Source organism: Oncorhynchus tshawytscha, linkage group LG07 (genome assembly GCF_018296145.1).
Source record: "Oncorhynchus tshawytscha isolate Ot180627B linkage group LG07, Otsh_v2.0, whole genome shotgun sequence".
In the NCBI taxonomy this organism is placed as follows: domain Eukaryota; kingdom Metazoa; phylum Chordata; class Actinopteri; order Salmoniformes; family Salmonidae; genus Oncorhynchus; species Oncorhynchus tshawytscha.
In genome coordinates, this window is record NC_056435.1 from 73,462,466 (window position 1) to 73,488,981 (window position 26,516).

Sequence of the window (26,516 nt, forward strand, 5' to 3'; positions counted from 1 at the left end):
GAAGCTCGACCAATAGAGAGGGAGTCAGATCCACATTTATGTAAGTGCTTGACCGAAGAGGGGCGTCAGAAACGTGGGAGAAGAGACAAAGCCAGTGACATTAATGCACTGTCTCAAACACAGATACAATTTAAATACGGGGGAAATGTATTTGTGAATGTTTATTTCAATTATGTAGTATACCAGACACCTACTTATATTTTAATATTCATGTTCAAGTCATAATTGATATCTTTCCTATCATTTCAACCTAAAAAGTGTATTTCATTGTGTGTTGATGCATTTACAGTTGAAGTCGGAAGTTTACATACACTTAGGTTGGAGTCATTAAAATTCATTTTTCAACCACTCCACAAATTTCTTGTTAACAAACTATAGTTTTGGCAAGTCAGTTAGGACATCTACTTTTGCATGACACAAGTCATTTTTCCAACAATTGTTGGACAGACAGATTATTTAACTTATAATTCACTATATCACAATTCCAGTGGGTCAGAAGTTTACATACACTAAGTTGACTGTGCCTTTAAACATCTCGGAAAATTCCAGAAAATTATGTCTTGGCTTTAGAAGCTTCTGATAGGCTAATTGACATAATTTGAGTCAATTGGAGGTGTACCTGTGGATGTATTTCAAGGCCTACCTTCAAACTCAGTGTCTCTTTGCTTGACATTATGGGAAAATCTAAATTAATCAGCCAAGACATTAGAAAAAAACATTGTAGACCTCCACAAGTCTGATTCATCCTTGGGAGCAATTTCCAAATCCCTGAAGGTAACACGTTCATCTGTACAAACAATAGTATGCAAGTATAAACACCATGAGACCACGCAGCCGTCACACCGCTCAGGAAGGAGACGCCTTCTGGCTCCTAGGGATTAACGTACTTCGGTGTGAAAAGTGGGAATCAATCCCAGAACAGCAGCAAAGGACCTTGTGAAGATGCTGGAGGAAACAGGTGCAAAACTATCTATCTCCACAGTAAAACGAGTCCTGTATCGACATATCCTGAAAGGTCGCTCAGCAAGGAAGAAGCCACTGGTCCAAAACCACCATGAAAAAGCCAGACTGCGGTTTGCAACTACACATGGGGCCAAAGATCGTACTTTTTGGAGAAATGTCCTCTGATGAAACAAAAATATAACTGTTTGGCCATAATGACCATCGTTATGTTTGGAGGCAAAAGGGGGATGCTTGCAAGCCGAAGAACACCATCCCAACCGTGAAGCACAGGGGTGGCAGCATCATGTTGTGGAAGTGCTTTGCTGCAGGAGAGACTGGTGCACTTTACAAAATAGATGGCATCATGAGGGAGGACAATCATGTGGATATATTGAAGCAACATCTCAAGACATCAGTCAGGAAGTTAAAGCTTGGTCACAAATGGATCTTCCAAATGGACAATGACCCCAAGCATACTTCCAAAGTTGTGGCAAAATGGCTTAAGGACAACAAAGTCAAGGTATTGGAGTGGCCATCACAAAGCGTGTGTGAGCAAGGAGGCCTACAAACCTGACTCAGTTACACCAGCTCTGTCAGGAGGAATGGGCCAAAATTCACCCAACTTATTGTGGTAAGCTTGTGGAAGGCTACCCGAAACGTTAGACCCAAGTAAACAATTTAACAGCAATGCTACCAAATACTAATTGAGTGTATGTAAACTTCTGACCCACTGGGAATGCGATGAAAGAAAGAAAAGCTGAAATAAATCATTCTCTCTACTATTATTCTGACATTTCACATTCTTAAAATAAAGTGGTGATCCTAACTTACCTAAAATAGGGTTGCAAATTTGCAAATTTGATTTGATTTGATAGGGGAATTTTTACTAGGATTAAATGTCAGGAATTGTGAAAAACTGAGTTTAAATGTATTTGGCTAAGGTGTATGTAAACTTCCGACTGTATACTGTAGATCTCAAGCCTTCACTTCCTTAACATCACTCTTTGGTTAGTGAGTGAGTATAGAGAATGAGGTGGTGTTAGAACACTGAGTGATCACAGAGATAGAATGAGGTGGTGTTAGAACACTGAATGATCACAGAGATAGAATGAGGTGGTGTTAGAACACTGAATGATCACAGAGAGAGAATGAGGTGGTGTTAGAACACTGAATGATCACAGAGAGAGAATGAGGTGGTGTTAGAACACTGAATGATCACAGAGATAGAATGAGGTGGTGTTAGAACACTGAATGATCACAGAGAGAGAATGAGGTGGTGTTAGAACACTGAATGATCACAGAGAGAGAATGAGGTGGTGTTAGAACACTGAATGATCACAGAGAGAGAATGAGGTGGTGTTAGAACACTGAATGATCACAGAGAGAGAATGAGATGGTGTTAGAACACTGAGTGAGCCAGAGCTAGGAATGATCACAGAGAGCGGTACTAGGCTAATTATAGGATCATCACCAATCATTTTTATCAAATCAAAGTTTATTGGTCATGTACACATATTTGCACATATTTGCAGATGTTATCGTAAGGTGCAGCGAAATGCTTGTGTTTCTAGCTCCAACAGTGCAGTAACACCAAATCCAAAGCAATACAGACACAGTCCATAAAATAAAAATAAAGAAATATCTGAACGAGCAATGACGAAGTCCGGAATATATATAGTTATCTATCTAATAGATACATATATAAACTCAGCAAAAAAAGGAACGTTCTCTCACTGTCAACTGCGTTTATTTTCAGCAAACTTAACATGTGTAAATATTTGTAGGAACATAAGATTCAACAACTGAGACATAAACTGAACAAGTTCCACAGACATGTAACTAACAGAAATGGAATAATGTGTCCCTGAACAAAGGGGGAGTCAAAATCAAAAGTAACAGTCAGTATCTGGGGTGGTCATCAGCTGCATTAAGTACTGCAGTGCATCTCCTCCTCATGGACTGCACCAGATTTGCCAATTCTTGCTGTGAGATGTTACCCCACTCTTCCACCAAGGCACCTGCATGTTCCCGGACATTTCTGGAGGGAATGGCCCTAGCCCTCACCCTCTGATCCAACAGGTCCCAGACGTGCACAATGGGATTGAGATCCGGGCTCTTTGTCTACTTTTGTTCTGACAAATGAAGGCTATTCCATGTGAGAAATTGCCAAGAAACTGAAGATCTCGTACAATGCTGTGTACTACTCCCTTCACAGAACAGCGCAAACTGACTCGAACCAGAATAGAAAGAGGAGTGGGAGGCCCCGGTGCACAACTGAGCAAGGGGACAAGTACAATAGATTGTCTAGTTTGAGAAACAGACACCTCACAAGTCCTCAACTGGCAGCTTCAATAAATAGTACCCACAAAACACCAGTCTCAACGTCAACAGTGAAGAGGCGACTCCAGGATGCTGGTCTTCTAGGCAGAGTTCCTCTGTCCAGTGTCTCTGTTCTTTTGCCCATCTTAATCTTTTCTTTTTATTGGCTAGACTGAGACATGGCTTTTTCTTTGCAACTCTGCTTTTTGGTCTGCTTTTCTTTCACTCTGCAGTCCAACTCATCCCAAACCATCTCATTTTGGTTGAGGTTGTGTGATTGTGGAGGCCAGGTCATCTGATACAGCACACCATCACTCTCCTTCTTCGTCAAATAGCCCTTACACAGCATGGAGGTGTGTTTTGGGTCATTGTCCTGTTGATAAACAAGTTATAGTCCCACTAAGCGCAAACCAGATGGGATGGCGTATCGCTACAGAGTGCTGTTGTAGCAATGCTGGTTAAGTGTGCCTTGAATTCTAAATAAATCACTGACAGTGACACCGGCAAAGCACTCCCACACCATCACACCTCCTCCTCCATGCTTCACAGTGGGAACCACACATGCAGAGATCATCTGTTCACCTACTCTGCATCTCACAAAGACACAGCTGTTGGAACCAAAAATTTCACGTTTGGACTCATCAGACCAAAGGACAGATTTCCACTGGTCTAATGTCCATTGCTCATGTTTCTTGACCCAAGCAAGTATCTTCTTATTGGTGTCCTTAAGTAGTGGTTACTTTGCAGCAATTCGACCATGAAGGTCTGATTCACACAGTCTCCTCTGAACAGTTGATGTTGAGATGGGTCTGTTACTTGAACATTGTGAAGCATTTATTTGGGCTGCAATATTAGGTGCAGTTAACTCTAATGAACTTATCCTCTGCAACAGAGGTAACTCTGGGTCTTAATTTCCTGTGACGGTCCTCATGAGAGCCAGTTTCATCATAGCGCTTGATGGTTTTTACAACTCCACTTGATAGAAACTTTCAACATTATTGAAAATGTTCCCGTATTGACTGACCTTCATGTCTTATGGTAAGGATGGACTGTCGTTTCTCTTTGATATTTGAGCTTTTCTTGCCATAATATTGACTTGGTTTTTTTATCAAATAGGGTTATCTTCTGTACACCACCTACTACCTTGTCACAACACAACTGATTGGCTCAAACACAGTAAGAAGTTAAGAAATTCCACAAATTAACAAGGCTCACCTATTAATTAAAATGCATTGAGGATGACTACCTCATGAAGCTGGTTGAGAGAATGTCAAGAGTATGCAAAGCTGTCATCAAGTCAAAGGGTGGCAACTTTGAAAAAAGTTAAATATAAAACATATTTTTATTTAAAAAAAAAAAAATTTAAAGGTCACTCCATGAATCCATGTGCCATTTCATAGTTTTGACGTCTTCATTATTCTACAATGTGGAAAACAGTTTAAAATTTTTTTTTTAAATCCTTGAATGAGTAGGTGTGTCCAAATTTTTGTCTGGTACTGTATATACACACACAGTGCAAAAGTATTCATCCCTCTTGGTATTTTTCCTATTTTGTTGCATTACAACCTGTGATATACATTTATTTTTATTTGGATTTCATGTAATTAACATAAACAAAATAGTCCAAATTGGTGAAGTGAAATGAAAAAAATAACTTGTTTCAAAAAAATTTTTTTTAAATTCACGTGAAAGTGTTGCGTGCACCACAACAAGAGAGGGCCGCCACCAAAAATCATGGAACAGGCAAGGAAGGCATTAATCAGAGAGGCAACAAAGATGAAGGAGCTGCAAAACTCCACAGCGGAGATTGGAGTATCTGTCCATAGGACCACTTTAAGCCGTACACTCCACAGAGCTGGGCTTTACGGAAGAGTGGACAGAAAAAAGCCTTTGCTAAAAGAAAAAGATAAGCAAACACATTTGGTGTTCTCCAAAAGGCATGTGGGAGACTCCCCAAACATATGGAAGAAGGTAGTCTGGTCAGATGAGACTAAAATTGAGCTTTTTGGCCATCAAGGAAAACGCTATGTCTGGCGCAAACCTAACACCTGTCATCACCCCGAGAACACCATGTTTTTCATCGGGGACTGGTAAACTGGTCAGAATTGAAGTAATGGTGGATGGCGCTAAATACAAGGATATTCTTGATGGAAACCTGTTTCAGTCTTCCAGAGATTTGAGACTGGGACAGAGGTTCCCCTTCCAGCAGGACAATGACCCTAAGTATACTGCTAAAGCAAGTGGTTTAAGTGGAAACATTTAAATGTCTTGGAATGGCCTAGTCAAAGCCCAGACCTCAATCCAATTGAGAATCTGTGGTATGACTTAAAGATCGCTGTACATCAGCGGAACCCATCCAACTTGAAGGAGCCAGAGCAGTTTTGCCTTGAAGAACGAGCAAATCCCAGTGGCTAGATGTGTCATGCTCAAGTTCTGTTTTTTTGTCTTATTTCTTGTTGGTTTCACAATTAAAAATATTTGACATCTTCAAAGCGGTAGGCATGTTGTGTAAATCAAATGATACAAACCCCGTGATGATACCATCACTTCTACGCTGTGCTAAACTGTTCATGTCAGATACTGTCAACGCTGTGCTAAACTGTTCATGTCAGATACTGTCAACGCTGTGCTAAACTGTTCATGTCAGATACTGTCAACGCTGTGCTAAACTGTTCATGTCAGATACTGTCACATCAACGCTGTGCTAAACTGTTCATGTCAGATACTGTCTACGCTGTGCTAAACTGTTCATGTCAGATACTGTCTACGCTGTGCTAAACTGTTCATGTCAGATACTGTCTACGCTGTGCTAAACTGTTCATGTCAGATACTGTCAATGCTGTGCTAAACTGTTCATGTCAGATACTGTCAACGCTGTGCTAAACTGTTCATGTCAGATACTGTCAATGCTGTGCTAAACTGTTCATGCCAGATACTGTCAACGCTGTGCTAAACTGTTCATGTCAGATACTGTCACGTCTACGCTGTGCTAAACTGTTCATGTCAGATACTGTCTACGCTGTGCTAAACTGTTCATGTCAGATACTGTCAATGCTGTGCTAAACTGTTCATGTCAGATACCATCAACGCTGTGCTAAACTGTTCATGTCAGATACTGTCAATGCTGTGCTAAACTGTTCATGCCAGATACTGTCAATGCTGTGCTAAACTGTTCATGTCAGATACCATCACCTCAACGCTGTGCTAAACTGTTCATGTCAGATACTGTCTACGCTGTGCTAAACTGTTCATGTCAGATACCATCACCTCAATGCTGTGCTAAACTGTTCATGTCAGATACTGTCAACGCTGTGCTAAACTGTTCATGCCAGATACCATCACCTCAATGCTGTGCTAAACTGTTCATGTCAGATACTGTCAACGCTGTGCTAAACTGTTCATGTCAGATACTGTCAACGCTGTGCTAAACTGTTCTTGTCAGATACTGTCAACGCTGTGCTAAACTGTTCATGTCAGATACTGTCAACGCTGTGCTAAACTGTTCATGTCAGATACCATCACATCAATGCTGTGCTAAACTGTTCATGCCAGATACCGTCAATGCTGTGCTAAACTGTTCATGTCAGATACTGTCAAGCTGTGCTAAACTGTTCATGTCAGATACCATCACCTCAACGCTGTGCTAAACTGTTCATGTCAGATACCATCACCTCTACGCTGTGCTAAACTGTTCATGTCAGATACTGTCAACGCTGTGCTAAACTGTTCATGTCAGATACTGTCAACGCTGTGCTAAACTGTTCATGTCAGATACTGTCAACGCTGTGCTAAACTGTTCATGTCAGATACTGTCAATGCTGTGCTAAACTGTTCATGTCAGATACTGTCAATGCTGTGCTAAACTGTTCATGTCAGATACCATCACCTCAACGCTGTGCTAAACTGTTCATGTCAGATACTGTCAACGCTGTGCTAAACTGTTCATGTCAGATACTGTCAATGCTGTGCTAAACTGTTCATGCCAGATACCATCACGTCTATGCTGTGCTAAACTGTTCATGCCAGATACTGTCAACGCTGTGCTAAACTGTTCATGTCAGATACTGTCACGTCTATGCTGTGCTAAACTGTTCATGTCAGATACCGTCACATCAATGCTGTGCTAAACTGTTCATGTCAGATACCGTCACATCAATGCTGTGCTAAACTGTTCATGTCAGATACCGTCACATCAATGCTGTGCTAAACTGTTCATGTCAGATACCGTCACATCAATGCTGTGCTAAACTGTTCATGTCAGATACTGTCAACGCTGTGCTAAACTGTTCATGTCAGATACCATCATGTCAATGCTGTGCTAAACTGTTCATGTCAGATACTGTCAATGCTGTGCTAAACTGTTCATGCCAGATACTGTCACATCAATGCTGTGCTAAACTGTTCATGTCAGATAGTGTCAACGCTGTGCTAAACTGTTCATGTCAGATACTGTCAATGCTGTGCTAAACTGTTCATGTCAGATACTGTCAATGCTGTGCTAAACTGTTCATGTCAGATACCATCATGTCAATGCTGTGCTAAACTGTTCATGTCAGATACCATCACCTCAACGCTGTGCTAAACTGTTCATGTCAGATACTGTCAATGCTGTGCTAAACTGTTCATGTCAGATACTGTCAACGCTGTGCTAAACTGTTCATGTCAGATACTGTCAACGCTGTGCTAAACTGTTCATGTCAGATACTGTCAACACTGTGCTAAACTGTTCATGTCAGATACTGTCAACGCTGTGCTAAACTGTTCATGTCAGATACCATCACCTCAATGCTGTGCTAAACTGTTCATGAAAAGGATAAGAAACTACACTATGAAACAAAGATACATTTTTGAATCAGATGGCTTATTCATCACAAAACCCACTGATATTGCCAACTACTTTGATGATTGTTTAATTGGAAAGATTAGCAAATTTAGGGATGACATGCCAGCAACAAACACTGACACTACATATACATATACAAGTACACACTTCCAGTCAAAAGTTTGGACACACCTACTCATACCAGCAACAAACGCTGACACTACACATCCAAGTATATCAGACCAAATTATGAAAGACAAGAATTGTACATTTGAATTCCGTTAAGTGAGTGTGGAAGAAGTGAAAAAATGATTGTCGTCTATCAACAATGACAAGCCACCGGGGTCTGACAACTTGGATGGAAAATTACTGAAGATAATAGTGGACAATATTACATCTCCTATTTGCCACATATTCAATTTAAGCCTAGTAGAAAGTGTGTGTCCTCAGGCCTGGAGGGAAGCTAAAGTCATTCCACTACCTAAGAATAGTAAAGCCCCCTTTACTGGCTCAAATAGCTGACCAAATAGGCCTGTTAATGACACTTGGTAAACCTTTGGAAAAAATTGCACTGCTCTACCTTCTTAACAACATTATCAACTAGGCAGGTCCTACAGGCCCTAGTTTCTACCTTCTTAACAACACCATCAACAAGGCAGGTCCTACAGGCCCTAGTTTCTACCTTCTTAAAAGCACTATCAACAAGGCAAGTCCTACAGGCCCTAGTTTCTACCTTCTTAACAGCACTATCAACAAGGCAAGTCCTACAGGCCCTAGTTTCTACCTTCTTAACAACATACCAGCAACGTTAAGTGAGTGTGGAAGGAAATTGAAAAATGACTATCAACAAGGCAGGTCCTACAGGACCAAGTTTAGACCTTCATTTAACAACACTATCAACAAGGAAAAATGGTCCTACAGGCCACCTAGTTTACACCTTCTTAAAAGCACTATCAACAAGGCAGGTCCTACATCTCCTAGTTTCTACCTTCTTAACAGCACTATCAGACAAGGCAAGTCCTCAGGCCCTAGTTTCTACCTTCTTAACAACACTATCAACAAGGCAGGTCCTGGAAAACAGGCCCTGTTTATACCTTCTTAACAACACTATCAACAAGGCAGGTCCTACAGGCCCTAGTTTCTACCTTCTTAACAGCACTATCAACAAGGCAAGTCCTACAGGCCCTAGTTTCTACCTTCTTAACAACACTATCAACAAGGCAGGTCCTACAGGCCCTAGTTTATACCTTCTTAACAACACTATCAACAAGGCAGGTCCTACAGGCCCTAGTTTATACCTTCTTAACAACACTATCAACAAGGCAGGTCCTACAGGCCCTAGTTTATACCTTCTTAACAACACTATCAACAAGGCAGGTCCTACAGGCCCTAGTTTATACCTTCTTAACAACACTATCAACAAGGCAGGTCCTACAGGCCCTAGTTTATACCTTCTTAACAACACTATCAACAAGGCAGGTCCTACAGGCCCTAGTTTATACCTTCTTAACAACACTATCAACAAGGCAGGTCCTACAGGCCCTAGTTTATACCTTCTTAACAACACTATCAACAAGGCAGGTCCTACAGGCCCTAGTTTTGTAGCACCTGGACTACTGTTCAGTCGTGTGGTCAGGTGCCACAAAGAAGAACTTAGGAAAATTACACTTGTCTCAGAACAGGACAACACGGCTGGCCCTTGGATGTACAAAGAGAGCTAATATTAATAATATGCATGTCACTCTCTCCTGGCTCAAAGTGGAGGAGAGATTGACATCATCACTACTTGTATTTATGAGAGGTATTGACATGTTGAATGCACCGAGCTGTCTGTTTGAACTACTGGCGCACAGCTCAGACACCCATTAATACCCCACAAGACATGCCACCAGAGGTCTCTTCACAGTCCCCAAGTCCAGAACAGACTATGGGAGGCACACAGTACTACATAGAGCCATGACTACATGGAACTCTACTCCACATCAAGTAACTGACACAAGCAGTAATGGAGATCCATAATAAACCCCAGGAAGAGTAGCTGCTGCCTTGGCAGGAACTAATGGGGATCCATAATAAACCCCAGGAAGAGTAGCTGCTGCCTTGGCAGGAACTAATGGGGATCCATAATAAACCCCAGGAAGAGTAGCTGCTGCCTTGGCAGGAACTAATGGGGATCCATAATAAACCCCAGGAAGAGTAGCTGCTGCCTTGGCAGGAACTAATGGGGATCCATAATAAACCCCAGGAAGAGTAGCTGCTGCCTTGGCAGGAACTAATGGGGATCCATAATAAACCCCAGGAAGAGTAGCTGCTGCCTTGGCAGGAACTATTGGGGATCCATAATAAACCCCAGGAAGAGTAGCTGCTGCCTTGGCAGGAACTAATGGGGATCCATAATAAACCCCAGGAAGAGTAGCTGCTGCCTCTGCAGGAACTAATGGGGATCCATAATAAACCCCAGGAAGAGTAGCTGCTGCCTTGGCAGGAACTAATGGGGATCCATAATAAACCCCAGGAAGAGTAGCTGCTGCCTCTGCAGGAACTAACGGGGATCCATAATAAATATAATCTCAATTCAAAAAGCAACACCACACGGCATAACGCCTCGCCCGTATTTGAGCTAGATAGCTTCCTGCCTCTATGCTGATAGACCTCTCACCACATCCTAGAGAGAGACATAAAACAGAGAGAGAGAGAGAGACAGTAACAGAGAAACAGAGAGAGAGAGAGAGACTGAAAAAGAGAAACAGAGAGAGACAGAGAGAGAGAGAGAGAGCAAGACTGAAACAGAGAAACAGAGAGAGAGAGAGAGACAGTAACAGAGAAACAGAGAGAGAGAGAGCAAGACTGAAACAGAGAAACAGAGAGAGAGAGAGAGCAAGACAGTAACAGAGAAACAGAGAGAGAGAGAGACTGAAACAGAGAGAGAGAGAGAGACTGAAACAGAGAAACAGAGAGAGAGAGAGAGAGAGAGAGAGACTGTAGCCAACATTACAGAAGATATGTGTGATGTCTTTTTTTAATCACACATCTAAAAAGGAAGTGTTGTGTTTCAGATAGCTTAAACACACACACACAGCAGCTGCTACTTCTCCTGGCTCTCTGTACCCTCAGCCAGTCTGTTGTTGACCTCTCAGTGAGCATGTCGGGTAGTGTTAGTGTTTGGAGAGTAGTGAGCTGGATGGTGCTGGGCATGGTTCTGGGGCTCAGTGGTGGGGGCTCAGCCCTGAAGATCTGCACCTTCAACATCCAGTCCTTTGGAGAGAAGAAAATAGAGAAGCCAGAGGTGGTTGATGTCATATTGGCTGTAAGTAGTCTACATTTATTTAGTTTAACCAGTTGCAAACCGTAGTCTGGATTTTTTATGGTGATTTTGGAGCGGAGGCTTCTTCCTTGCTGAGCGGCCTTTCAGGTTATGTCGATACAGGACTCATGTACTCATCTCTTCTGACCCACTGGGTTTGTGATACAGTGAATTATAAGTGAAATAATCTGTCTGTAAACAAATGTTGGAAAAATGACTTGTGTCATACACAAAGTAGATGTCCTAACCGACTTGCCAAAACTATAGTTTGTTATAACAAGAAATGTGTGGAGTGGTTGAAAAAACGAGTTTTAATGACTCCAACCTAAGTGTATGTAAACTTCCGACTTCAACTGCATGTGGATGTTGAATCCCTTATCATTTGCGTAGAAACTGGATGTGGTTGTTCCATTTACAGTCTGCAGTTATGGTGGTTTTGTGGTGTTCCTGCTAACAGTGAGTTTCGCAGTCGGTTCTGCAAACAGTGGTTGACATTTGAACCTTAGACTCTGTACCGTGTTTACAGCAGACTAGTTAACCACATTGTGTCACATTCATTACCTCACAACTATGACTTTAGCATAAATAATAATAATAAAACAGGATCCCTTGAAAACGAGACGGTGCATGTCAAGGGCAACAATCTTGTCATTACAATTTACATTAATAGATAAGGCTGTGCATTTACTGTGTGTATAGATAATGCTGTGCATTTACTGTGTGTATAGATAATGCTGTGCATTTACTGTGTGTATAGATAAGGCGGTGCATTTACTGTGTGTATAGATCATGCTGTGCATGTACTGTGTGTATAGATAATGCTGTGCATTTACTGTGTGTATAGATAATGCTGTGCATTTACTGTGTGTATAGATAATGCTGTGCATGCACTGTGTGTATAGATAATGCTGTGCATTTACTGTGTGTATAGATAAGGCTGTGCATTTACTGTGTGTATAGATAATGCTGTGCATTTACTGTGTGTATAGATAATGCTGTGCATTTACTGTGTGTATAGATAAGGCGGTGCATTTACTGTGTGTATAGATCATGCTGTGCATGTACTGTATGGATAATGCAGTGCATGTAATGTATAGATAATGTTGTGCATGTACTGTATAGATAATGCAGCGCATGTAATGTATAGACAATGGTGTGGGTGCACTGTATAGATAATGCAGCGCATGTAATGTATAGATAATGTTGTGCATGTACTGTATAGATACTGCAGTGCATGTAATGTACAGATAATGTTGTGCATGTACTGCATAGATAATGCAGTGCATGTAACGTATAGATAATGCTGTGCGTGTACTGTGTAGATAATGCAGTGCATGTAATGTACAGATAATGTTGTGCATGTACTGCATAGATAATGCAGTGCATGTAACGTATAGATAATGCTGTGCGTGTACTGTGTAGATAATGCTGTGTGCTCACTGTACAGATAATGCGGAGCTTGTACTGTGTATATAATGCTGTGCATGGATAATGCTGTGCATGTACTGTATGGATAATGATGAGCATGCACTGTATAGATAATGCTGTGCATGTAATGTATAGATAATGTTGTGCATGCAATGTATAGATACAGTGCCTTGCGAAAGTATTCGGCCCCCTTGAACTTTGCGACCTTTTGCCACATTTCAGGCTTCAAACATAAAGATATAAAACTGTATTTTTTTGTGAAGAATCAACAACAAGTGGGACACAATCATGAAGTGGAACGACATTTATTGGATATTTCAAACTTTTTTAACAAATAGAACTGAAACATTGGGCGTGCAAAATTATTCAGCCCCTTTACTTTCAGTGCAGCAAACTCTCTCCAGAAGTTCAGTGAGGATCTCTGAATGATCCAATGTTGACCTAAATGACTAATGATGATAAATACAATCCACCTGTGTGTAATCAAGTCTCCGTATAAATGCACATGCACTGTGATAGTCTCAGAGGTCCGTTAAAAGTGCAGAGAGCATCATGAAGAACAAGGAACACACCAGGCAGGTCCAAGATACTGTTGTGAAGAAGTTTAAAGCCGGATTTGGATACAAAAAGATTTCCCAAGCTTTAAACATCCCAAGGAGCACTGTGCAAGCGATAATATTGAAATGGAAGGAGTATCAGACCACTGCAAATCTACCAAGACCTGGCCGTCCCTCTAAACTTTCAGCTCATACAAGGAGAAGACTGATCAGAGATGCAGCCAAGAGGTCCATGATCACTCTGGATGAACTGCAGAGATCTACAACTGAGGTGGGAGACTCTGTCCATAGGACAACAATCTGTCGTATATTGCACAAATCTGGCCTTTATGGAAGAGTGGCAAGAAGAAAGCCATTTCTTAAAGATATCCATAAAAAGTGTAGTTTAAAGTTTGCCACAAGCCACCTGGGAGACACACCAAACATGTGGAAGAAGGTGCTCTGGTCAGATGAAACCAAAATTGAACTTTTTGGCAACAATGCAAAATGTTATGTTTGGCGTAAAAGCAACACAGCTCATCACCCTGAACACTCCATCCCCACTGTCAAACATGGTGGTGGCAGCATCATGGTTTGGGCCTGCTTTTCTTCAGCAGGGACAGGGAAGATGGTTAAAATTGATGGGAAGATGGATGGAGCCAAATACAGGACCATTCTGGAAGAAAACCTGATGGAGTCTGCAAAAGACCTGAGACTGGGATGGAGATTTGTCTTCCAACAAGACAATGATCCAAAACATAAAGCAAAATCTACAATGGAATGGTTAAAAAATAAACATATCCAGGTGTTAGAATGGCCAAGTCAAAGTCCAGACCTGAATCCAATCGAGAATCTGTGGAAAGAACTGAAAACTGCTGTTCACAAATGCTCTCCATCCAACCTCACTGAGCTCGAGCTGTTTTGCAAGGAGGAATGGGAAAAAATGTCAGTCTCTCGATGTGCAAAACTGATAGAGACATACCCCAAGCGACTTACAGCTGTAATCGCAGCAAAAGGTGGCGCTACAAAGTATTAACTTAAGGGGGCTGAATAATTTCAGTTTTTCAGTTTTTGATTTGTTAAAAAAGTTTGAAATATCCAATAAATGTCGTTCCACTTCATGATTGTGTCCCACTTGTTGTTGATTCTTCACAAAAAAATACAGTTTTATATCTTTATGTTTGAAGCCTGAAATGTGGCAAAAGGTCGCAAAGTTCAAGGGGGCCGAATACTTTCGCAAGGCACTGTATGTTGTGCGTGTACTGTATAGATAATGCGGCGCATATACTGTATAGATAATGCGGTGCATGTACTGTATAGATCATGCTGTTCATACACAATATGGATAATGCTGTTTGTGTCATGTATTGATAATGTTGTGCATATACTGTATAGATAATGCTGTGCATGTACTGTATGTACATCAGTAACACTCAGGATGTGTATTTGATTATTGTATAGTTCCAGTTCCTGGTGTGTTTTGTTGGGTGTAAGCAAAAGACTCCTGAACTGTAGTGTGTATAAATACGTTCCATGGAAAGCAGAGGTGAGGAAGGTGATTGTACAGATGTTACAACGTCCTTCCGAATACGGACATGTTGAGTAAAGAAGGTGTCCTGACCTCAACCTATTGAACTGCGTATAAATGTGTTCCATGGAAAGCAGAAGTCAGCAAGGGGGATCTGGTGCGACAACATTCCTTAGTAAAACAGAACAGAGTCTGAGTGAGGTCAGGTTAGCGTGAGAATTGGATCTGTGAGAGAATAACTATATTATATAACTAATGAAGTACACTATGTGGTGGGCGTTGTCCTCTATGGGAAATTAAACTTCCTGTATATTAAGTACGCTGCCTTTCAAAAGTTTGGGGTCACTTCAGAATGTCCTTGTTTTTGAAAGAAAAGCACATTTTGTTTGTCCAGCTAACACAACGTGCCATTGGAACACAGGAGTGATGGTTGCTGGTAATGGGCCTCTGTACTCCTTTGTAGATATTCCATTAAAAATCTGCCGTTTCCAGCTACAATTGTCATTTACAACATTAACAATGTCTACACTGTATTTCTGATCAATTTTATATTATTTTAATAGACAACAAAATGTGAATTTCTTTCAAAAACAAGGACATTTCTAAGTGACCCAAAACTTTTTAATGGTAGTGTATATAATATACAGGAAGTTTAATTTCCCATAGAGGAGAATGTCCACCACATAGTAAAACCCTGGCCATCTGAGGAAGTACTTGATGTTAAGTTGAGGTTTCTCATACACATGCACCAGCATCTCTATCCAGTGTACTAAAAGCCGTCTCTATATTGCAGCTGATCGCTCGCTGTGACATCATGCTGGTGATGGAGATTAAAGATCTCAGTGCGAAGGCTTTCCCTCAGCTCATGACTCAACTCAACAGGTAGGGTTGACCTGAAAGACACAGTTAAAATGGCAATGGCTGGTGTGATGACCAAGGCCTGAAAGACACAGTTAAAATGACAATGGCTGGTGTGATGACCAAGGCCTGAAAGACATACTCCCCTGTTACAATAACACTAGTGTGTATTATTCTGGGTGTTATAAGGACAAAGTGTTGGGGAAGCTACTCTGAAAATGTAGTTTACCAAACTACCAATTACAGTGCATTCGGAAAGTATTCAGACCCCTTGATTTTTTCTACATTTTGTTACGTTACAGCCTTAATTTTAAAATGGATTAAATTGTTTTTCTTCCTCATCAATCTACATAAAATACCCCATAATGCCAAAACAAAAAAACAGGTTTTTAGACATATCACATTTACATAAGTATTCAGACTCTTTAATCAGTACTTTGTTGAAGCACCTTTGACAGTGATTACAGCCTCAAGTCTTCATGGGTATGACGCTTCAAGTTTGGCACACCTGTATTTGGGGAGTTTCTCCCATTTTTCTCTGCGGATCATGCATTGTCTTGGCTGTGTGTTTAGGGTCGTTGTCCTGTTGGAAGATTTATCTTTGCCCCAGTCTGAGGTTCTGAGGGTTCTGGAGCAGGTCTCTCTGTACTTTTCTTCGTTCATATTTCCCTCGAACCTGACTAGTCTCCTGTTCCCTGACACTGAAAAACATCCCCACAGCATGATGCTGCCACCACCATGCTTCACCGTAGGGATGGTGCAGGTTTCCTCCAGACGTGACGCTTGGCATTCAGGCCAAAGAATTCAATCTTGGTTTCACCAGACCAGAGAATCTGGTTTCTCAATCTTGTTTAGGTGTCTTTTGGCAAACTCCAAGTGGGCTGTCATGTGCCTTTTACTGAGGAGTGGCTTCCGTCTGGCCACTCTATCATAAAGGCCTGATTGGTGGAGTCCTGCAGAGATGGTTGTCCTTCTGGAAGGTTTTCCCATCTCCACAGAGGAACTCTGGTGCTCTGACCGAGTGACCCATCGGGTTCTTGGTCACATCCCTGACCAAGGCCCCCTCTCCCCTGATTGCTCAGTTTGGCCGGGTGGCCAGCTCTGTGTATTCTTGGTGGTTTCTAAAGACCTGTTTTCGCTTTGTGATTACATGTAGATTGATGAGAAAATTATATTTAATCCAGTTTAAAATAAGGCTGTAACGTAACAAAAATGTGGAAAAGGGTCAAGAGGTCTGAATACTTTCTGAATGCATTGTACTTAACACTGGAAGAATTTAAGATACCCGTAAGAAAAATATATTTTGCTTAACAGAAGTTACTTTGAAAAAGTAGTTCACTACATCCAAACTACTGTGTGAAAAATGATCATATCTAAATCTAAAGTGGCATAGACAACAAACAGCAAGAATAGATCCCTTTGGAATCAGATGTGATCACTTTGGAATCAGATATGATCACTTTGGAATCAGATGTGATCACTTTGGAATCAGATGTGATCACATTGGAATCAGATGTGATCACTTTTGAATCAGATGTGATCACTTTGGAATCAGATGTTAACAGAATGGAATCAGATGTTTACAGAATGTGTAAATTAGGCAAATTAAATACAAAAAGTGTTTCAAGTGAGGTCTGATGCTGAAAAAGAAAGGATGTTTTTTACCTACTTCACCCATATTTTATATCATTTTGGCCCCCCAAAAAGTTGTGTGTAGTTCGCTACAGCACTACATGACAAAAAGGTAATTAACTAGTGAAAACACTACCTAGATTTACATACAGTTCAACTACTACCAAGCTACTGCAGAATGTAGTTACATTTCTAGTTGAATTACATATAGTTCACTACTCCCCAACACTGTCAATAAAGTACATTAAGTCATCCGTCCGTCCGTCCATCCATCCATCCATTCATCCATTCATCCACTCATCCATCCATCCATCCATCCATCCATCCATCCACTCATCCATCCATCCATTCATCCACTCATCCATCCATCCATTCATCCACTCATTCATTCATCCACTCATCCATCCATCCATTCATCCATCATTCATTCCCATTCATCCACTCATCCATTCATCCACTCATCCATCCATCCATCCATCCATCCATCCATCCATCCATCCATCCATCCATCCATCCATCCATCCATCCATCCACTCATCCACTCATCCATCCATCCATACATCCATCCATCCATCCATCCACTCATTCATTCATTCATCCATCCATTCATCCACTCATTCATCCATCCATCCATTCATCCACTCATTCATTCATCCATCCATTCATTTGTTTGATGGTTCATTCATTGGTTCATTAATGTATTAATTCATCTATTTACCCATCCATCCATCCAACCCCCCTGCTCCCTCTGTCCTCTGCAGTGACTACAGCTCCAGGAAGAATGAGTATAACTATGTGATCAGTGACAGACTGGGACGTAAGTCCTACAAGGAGCAGTACGCCTTTATCTACAGGTAAGTCCTACAAGGAGCAGTACGCCTTTATCTACAGGTAAGTCTTACAAGGAGCAATACGCCTTTATCTACAGGTAAGTCCTACAAGGAGCAGTACGCCTTTATCTACAGGTAAGTCCTACAAGGAGCAGTACGCCTTTATCTACAGGTAAATCCTACAATTTTGCCTGTGCTTACAGCTGTATTCGGTAAATTTTTATCCTTAAAAAAAACTTTAGTCCTTGCCGATGGCAAGCATACTGGTAACATGATGCAGCATCACCATGCTTGAAAATATGAAGATTGGTACTCAGTGATTAGAGGGGCGGCAGGTAGCCTAGTGGTTAGAGGGGCAGCAGGTAGCCTAGTGGTTAGGGCAGCAGGTAGCCTAGTGGTTAGAGGCAGGTAGCCTAGTGGTTAGAGTGTAGAGGAGGCAGGTAGCCTAGCTGTTAGAGGCAGGTAGCCTAGTGGTAAGAGGGGCGGCAGGTATCCTAGTGGTTAGAGGAGGCAGGAAGCCTAGTGGTTAGAGGAGGCAAGTAGCCTAGTGGTAAGAGGGGCGGCAGGTATCCTAGTGGTTAGAGGAGGCAGGAAGCCTAGTGGTTAGGGGAGGCAGGTAGCCTAGTGGTTAGAGGGGAGGCAGGTGGCCTAGTGGTTAGAGGGGGAGGCAGGTAACCTAGTGGTTAGAGGGGGAGGCAGGTGGCCTAGTGGTTAGAGGGGCGGCAGGTGGCCCAGTGGTTAGAGGGGGAGGCAGGTAGCCTAGTGGTTAGAGGGGGAGGCAGGTGACCTAGTGGTTAGAGGGGGAGGCAGGTAACCTAGTGGTTAGAGGGGCGGCAAGCCTAGTGGTTAGAGGGGGAGGCAGGTGACCTAGTGGTTAGAGGGGGAGGCAGGTAGCCTAGTGGTTAGAGGGGGAGGCAGGTAACCTAGTGGTTAGAGGGGGGGGAGGCAGGTGGCAGGTAACCTAGTGGTTAGAGGGGAGGCAGGTGACCAGTGGTGGCCTAGTGGTTAGAGGGGGGCAGGTGGCCAGTGGTTGGCCCAGTGGTTAGAGGGGGAGGCAGGTGGCCTAGTGGTTAGAGGGGGAGGCAGGTGGGCTAATGGTTAGAGGGGAGGCAGGTGGCCTAGTGGTTAGAGGGGGAGGCAGGTAACCTAGTGGTTAGAGGGGGGGCAGGTAACCAGTGGTTAGGCCTAGTGGTTAGAGGGGGAGGCAGGGTAGGTAACCTAGTGGTTAGAGGGGGAGGCAGGTGGCCTAGTGGTTAGAGGGGAGGCAGGTGGCCTAGTGGTTAGAGGGGGGAGGCAGTGGTGGGCTAGTGGTTAGAGGGGGGGAGGCAGTGGTGGCCTAGTGGTTAGAGGGGGGGAGGCAGGTGGGCAGGTAAGTGGTTAGAGGGGGAGGCAGGTAACCAGTGGTTAGAGGGGGAGGCAGGTAACCTAGTGGTTAGAGAGGGGGAGGCAGGTAACCTAGTGGTTAGAGGGGGAGGCAGGTAACCTAGTGGTTAGAGGGGGAGGCAGGTAACCTAGTGGTTAGAGGGGGAGGCAGGTAACCTAGTGGTTAGAGGGGGAGGCAGGTGGCCTAGTGGTTAGAGGGGGAGGCAGGTAACCTAGTGGTTAGAGGGGGGAGGCAGGTAACCTAGTGGTTAGAGGGGGAGGCAGGTAACCTAGTGGTTAGAGGGGGAGGCAGGTAACCTAGTGGTTAGAGGGGGAGGCAGGTGGCCTAGTGGTTAGAGGGGGAGGCAGGTAACCAGTGGTTAGAGGGGGAGGCAGGTGGCCTAGTGGTTAGAGGAGGCAGGTGGCCTAGTGGTTAGAGGAGGCAGGTGGCCTAGTGGTTAGAGGAGGCAGGTGGCCTTGTGATTAGAGCGTTGGGCCAGTAACTGAAAGGTTGCTAGCTCGATTCCCCGAGCTGACAAGGTAAAAATCTGTCGTTCTGCCCCTGAACAAGGCAGTTAACCCCCTGTTCCTAGTTAACCCACTGTTCCCTGGTAGGCGTCAATGTAAATAAGAATTAGTTTAATAAAAAATGTAAAAAACAGTAAGAGCAAATGTTGCTATGGTAACCAGGGAAGAATCACCAACAAAGTCACGTGACTTTGTGCCGGTGGTGGAAACGATTATTTTTTCAATATTTGGTCAATCTAATTTAAAACTTTAGTTATTGAAATGTGCTATTCCTCTAAGTGTTTGTCATGGTAATTAAAGAAATGGAGATGGTAGGAATAGGGTTTTCATAGGTTATAGTTATAGTGAGGCATTTTGGGGTGGTTTGTAGGTGTGGAGTTATTATTGTGGATTATAATGGGTGAGTTGTAATGGTAGTGGTAGTAGTGGTGACTGTGGCAGTAGTAGTAGTGGTAGTTACTGCAATAACAGTAGTATGAGTAGTTAACTGTGGTAAATTCTAGCATAAAGCTTTATTGAAGTTGAGTCCGTCTGTACGCCCTGGACTAGCTATGCCCTGGACCAGAGCTGGACCCAAGCTAGCTACTAAGTACGCCCAGGACTAGAGCTAGTTAGTGTAGACCAGACCTAGCTAGCTACTATCTATATCCTGGACAAGAGCCAATTTGTGAAGATGAGAGCTGGCCCAGAGCTAGTTAGTGCAAACGTTAGCTAGACCAGAGCTAGCTGGCTACTAGCTACACTCTGAACCGGAGCTGGCCCAGAGCTAGTTAGTGCGTACCAGAACTGGACCACAACTAGTGCGGACCAGAGTTAGTGTGGACCAGAGCTAGCTAGCTACTATATGCCCTGGCCCAGAGCTAGTTAGTGCAGACCAGAGCTAGATCATTGCGCTAGGGTCTCATACCCAACTCTGTTGCTCGGCAACGTTGGCTCAAAACATTGCCAGTGTAACATCAGCTAAAAGCAACTCAACACGTATCAGTTCCTGCTCTCTGATATGGACATTTTATCAAAATCTTAAGGATTTTGCTTTCTTTTAGACCTGTTATAAACACACTGTAAAACAAAACTGTTGATTTTACAGTAATCTGTAATTTACTGTAAATTCCAAATAAACTTTGGTCAACTTTACAGCAAAGTTTATTTGGAATTTACATTAACATACTGTACTTTTTTTTTTTTTTACAGTAATTTACATGTAACCGGCTTACAGTATATTACCGTAATAACAGTAGGATGATTTTTTACATTTTTTTTTACAGTGCATGTATGGGCCTGAGAACTGTCACAGACCATAAGCAAAGCACTGAACTAGTACTAAAGGAAGTGTGATGACATGTGTTTCTCAGACAGAGGCTGGTGTCAGTGAAGGAAGTGTGATGACATGTGTTTCTCAGACAGAGGCTGGTGTCAGTGAAGGAAGTGTGATGACATGTGTTTCTCAGACAGAGGCTGGTGTCAGTGAAGGAAGTGTGATGACATGTGTTTCTCAGACAGAGGCTGGTGTCAGTGAAGGAAGTGTGATGACATGTGTCTCAGACAGAGGCTGGTGTCAGTGAAGGAAGTGTGATGACATGTGTCTCAGACAGAGGCTGGTGTCAGTGAAGGAAGTGTGATGACATGTGTCTCAGACAGAGGCTGGTGTCAGTGAAGGAAGTGTGATGACATGTGTCTCAGACAGAGGCTGGTGTCAGTGAAGGAAGTGTGATGACATGTGTTTCTCAGACAGAGGCTGGTGTCAGTGAAGGAAGTGTACCAGTATCCTGACACCCAACCTGGAGATGAGGATGCCTTCTCCAGGGAACCTTTCATCGTCTGGTTCTCTTCCCCCAAAACAGGTGACTGTCTGGCTGAACTAACCAACACATTATTACCGTTAGACTAGATGTTATCGGGGCAGGAAACTTCACTGCAGAGCTACACTTCAATTACAATTCTTGCTCGCAGTTTTAACACCGAAGAAGAAATATCGAATTGGCAAGTTGCTTTAACAGTTAGAAGGCAGTAGGTTAAACTGGCATATTGTATCACAGCTGTAAAAGTTGCTTGGGACAACAAGTATCCCTCTTTCCCTGCAGCCGTCCAGGACTTTGTGATCATCCCGATCCACACCACTCCAGAGACGTCCGTCAGGGAGATAAATGAACTGTATGATGTGTTCCAAGATGTCAAACAACGATGGACCTCAAAGGTAGAGCACACACACCTACCTACCATGGTTTGGATTGACCTATTTCCTATACACACACACACACACACACAAACACACACCTACCTATCTTGGTTTGGACTGACCTATATCCTATATATACACTCACACACACACACATATACACATATTATATATATATATATATATATATATATATATATATATATATATATATATATATATATATATATATATATATATATATACATATATATATATATATACATATATATATACATATATATATATATATAGTTGTAGTCTATCAGCAGTTTAATAATTTCCTATCAATCAATCAAATGTATTTATAAAGCCCATTTTACATCAGCTGATGTCACAAAGTGCTACACAGAAACCCAGCTTAAAACCCCAAACGGCAAGCAATGCAGATGTAGACGCATGGTGGCTAGGAAAAACTCCCTAGAAAGGCCAGAAACCACCTTCCTAGTGGTTTATCAGTAGTTGTATCATTTCTGGTTTCACCCCGGTAAAAAAAAACGTGCACAGGTAAAGTTTATAACAACATACAGTATCTCCCAGAAATAGCTACAAGCTCATATAACTCCACTGGTAAACCACAACAGTCACCACCAACAGTAGAGATCAATGCTCTCCATGGTGTGTGATATTTGTAACAATGAGATATTTGTAACAATGATGTATTTGTAACAGTGTGAATTTGTAATAGTGTGTATTTGTAATAAATGTTCAGATTACTATGGGTATTAGCAGATATAATTTCTATAAATGGTGAAAAAAAGACCCTAAAATGACACCGTACTAAACCAAATTTGTGTTCACTGTAAACTGTAATCGGTACAAGATTCAAACAGATTATTCTGGTTTTAAAAAAAATCTCCATTGAGCATGTTTTTATTTTGTCCAATGTACTTTGCACACCTGTGGTAGTTTCCATGCTCAATCTCACATCTCCTTTCTTCAGAATGTGATCATCATGGGCGACTTCAATGCGGCCTGCGGCTACGTACCCAAGAAGCAGTGGAGCAGCATCCGCCTGCGGTCTGACAGCAGCTTCCTGTGGCTGACGGGTGACACCATCGACACCACCGTCAAGGAGTCCACAGACTGTGCCTATGACAGGTCAGAGGGCGTTGCCATAGAAACATACATCAGGGGTCGTACGTGCATATCCCTATGGCTTCCCTTTGAGTGCAACGAATGTGGTTAAGCTTTAAGCTCAGCGGGTTAAAACAGACTTGTAATGTGACCAAGGAGCCAACCCGATCAGTATACTGAGCAGGTGCTGGATGTCAACGTAACTGTTCATCAGCCAGAACGTCTTCTTCAGGATTTCTCTTTCTGCTCCTGTCTGATCCCATCCTTGTTTCTCTGTCTGTCTATAGGGTTGTCCTCCACGGGGACAAGATGATCCAGGCAGTCAACCCAACCTCTCTGGATGTGTTTGACTTCAGACGGGCCTACGGACTAACCGAGCTACAGGTATAGCAAGCACCCTCTCCTCTCTCTCTCTCTCTCGACAGATCTGAAATACATCTAATGTAGACTGTACCAACTAGAGATCCAAAACGTCTGAATGTAAAACAGTGTCAGTGTTAAATCCTCTGATGGTGTCAGTGTTAAAGCCTCTGATGGTGTCAGTGTTAAATCCTCTGATGGTGTCAGTGTTAAATTGTGTGATGGTGCCAGTGTTAAATCCTCTGATGGTGTCAGTGTTAAATCCTCTGATGGTGTCAGCAGTGTTAAATCCTCTGATGGTGTCAGTGTTAAAACCTCTGATGGTGTCAGTGTTAAATCCTCTGATGGTGTCAGTGTTAAATCCTCTGATGGTGTCAGTGTTAAAGCCTCTGATGGTGTCAGTGTTAAAGCCTCTGATGGTGTCAGTGTTAAAGCCTCTGATGGTGTCTGTGTTAAATCATCTGATGGTGTCAGTGTTAAATCCTCTGATGGTGTCAGTGTTAAATTGTCTGATGGTGTGTTAAAGCCTCTGATGGTGTCAGTGTTAAAGCCTCTGATGGTGTCAGTGTTAAAGCCTCTGATGGTGTCTGTGTTAAATCATCTGATGGTGTCAGTGTTAAATTGTCTGATGGTGTGTGTTTGTGTGTTCCAGGCCCTGGCGGTGAGTGACCACTACCCAGTGTGCATCACTGTGAAGGCCGCTCCGAGGAATAAGGGTTAATGTCTTGTCCTCGTAACGGTACCGTCCTGAGGACGTCTCGGTGTCCCTCGGTGGTCTGTGTGCGTCCTGCAGTGTTTGCTTTGCTCCAGTCCAGAGCCAATTAATCCCAGAAGCATGGTCACTGAGCTGCACTGTGTGCTTCAAGGTTATTATAGTTTTGTTTTTTATATTCGTTTTTATTTCTATTAGTATTTTATATTTTTTTACTTAATCTAGTAGTTTTTATTCTATTTGAGTTTTCTAAAAACATTTCTATTTGGTTTTTGATATGATTTAGTTTTAGTGTTAGCCTGGGTGGCTAATAGCTAGGAGGCATGTATGTGTTGTAGGTTGTATTTCTAGTAGTCTCAGACCTAGATTATAGATGATTACAGATTGCATTACAGATTAGATTATTACAGACCTAGACCCAGAGCAACAGACCTATAGCAACAGACCCAGAGCAACAGACCTAGACCCAGAGCAACAGACCCAGAGCAAGACCCAGAGCAACAGACCCAGAGCAACCGACCTATAGTAACAGACCCAGAGCAACAGATCTAGAGCAACAGACCCAGAGCAACAGACCTGGACCTAGAGCAACAGACCTAGAGCAACAGACCTAGAGCAACAGACCTAGACATAGAGCACCAGACCCAGTGCAACATACCTATAACAACAGACCCAGAGCAACCGACCTAGAGGAACAGACCTAGAGAACAGACCTAGACCCAGAGCAACAGACCTAGAGCAACAAACCTAGACCCAGAGCAACAGACCTAGAGCAACAAACCTAGACCCAGAGCAACAGACCTAGAGCAACAGACCCAGAGCAACCGACCTAGAGCAACAGACCTAGAACAAGAGCAACAGACTCAGAGAAACAGACCCAGAGCAACAGACCTAGAGCAACAGACTCAGATCAACAGACCCAGAGCAACAGACCCAGAGCATTTCACCTTCATTTAACCAGGTAGGCCAGTTGAGAACAAGTTCTCATTTACAATTGTGACCTGGCCAAGATAAAGCAAAGCAGTTCGACACAAACAACAACACAGAGTTACACATGGAGTAAACAAAACATACAGTCAATAATACAGTAGAAACAAGTAGTGAAGCTAGGCCTATTGAAACAGACCTATAACAGCAGCACTATGTCTGGGGGGGATGTCTAGGCCTTTGACCATCTCCTTACAGCATTTACCTGACAGATTCAGAAGCTTGAAAAACCCATTAGAAAAAAATCTAAAACTGAACATAGTGGGTTTTTATTTAGTTTAGTTTTGGAATCAAAGATAATAGTATCAGTACAGTTTTAGTTTTTAAAGTGGGTTTCTTAATTATATATATATATATTTGTTTTATAAATATTTTTTTCATGATTAGTTTTAGTTTACTATAATAACGTTGGCGTACTTTGCTTCAGCCAGCACTCAGAGGTTAATGAGTGTGTGTTTCCTTGTTGCTAGGCGACCAGCTGCTCCTGTGACCTGCTCATTTGAAGCATCTTGCTTATCTTCTCCCGATGCTTTGTTTACTGCATCACTATATAGGGAATAGGGCCCTGGTCTAAAGTAGTGTACTATATAGGGAATAGGGCCCTGGTCTATAGTAGTGTACTATATAGGGAATAGGGCCCTGGTCTAAAGTAGTGTACTATATAGGGAATAGGGCCCTGGTCTATAGCAGTGCACTATATAGGGAATAGGGCCCTGGTCTATAGCAGTGCACTATATAGGGAATAGGGCCCTGGTCTATAGTAGTGCACTATATAGGGAATAGGGCCCTGGTCTATAGTAGTGTACTATATAGGGAATAGGGCCCTGGTCTATAGTAGTGTACTATATAGGGAATAGGGCCCTGGTCTATAGTAGTGTACTATATAGGGAATAGGGCTCTGGTCTATAGTAGTGCACTATATAGGAATAGGGCCCTGGTCTAAAGTAGTGTACTATATAGGGAATAGGGCCCTGGTCTAAGTAGTGCACTATATAGGGAATAGGGCCCTGGTCTATAGTAGTGTACTATATAGGGAATAGGGCCCTGGTCTATAGTAGTGCACTATATAGGGAATA

The 26,516-nt window shown here is 42.5% G+C and overlaps 1 protein-coding gene across 1 annotated transcript; it reads left to right on the forward strand.

Annotated features, from left to right (window-relative positions):
* The first annotated feature begins 11,022 nt into the window (after positions 1-11,022).
* Positions 11,023-24,945, forward strand: LOC112255379 (deoxyribonuclease gamma). The gene is made up of 8 exons (XM_042324945.1): positions 11,023-11,390; positions 15,673-15,761; positions 18,131-18,223; positions 21,818-21,930; positions 22,171-22,283; positions 23,248-23,405; positions 23,669-23,765; positions 24,394-24,945. Exons 1-8 carry the CDS (start codon positions 11,226-11,228, stop codon positions 24,460-24,462), a joined length of 897 nt encoding a protein of 298 aa, XP_042180879.1. The 5' UTR covers positions 11,023-11,225; the 3' UTR covers positions 24,463-24,945.
* The last annotated feature ends 1,571 nt before the right edge of the window (positions 24,946-26,516 follow it).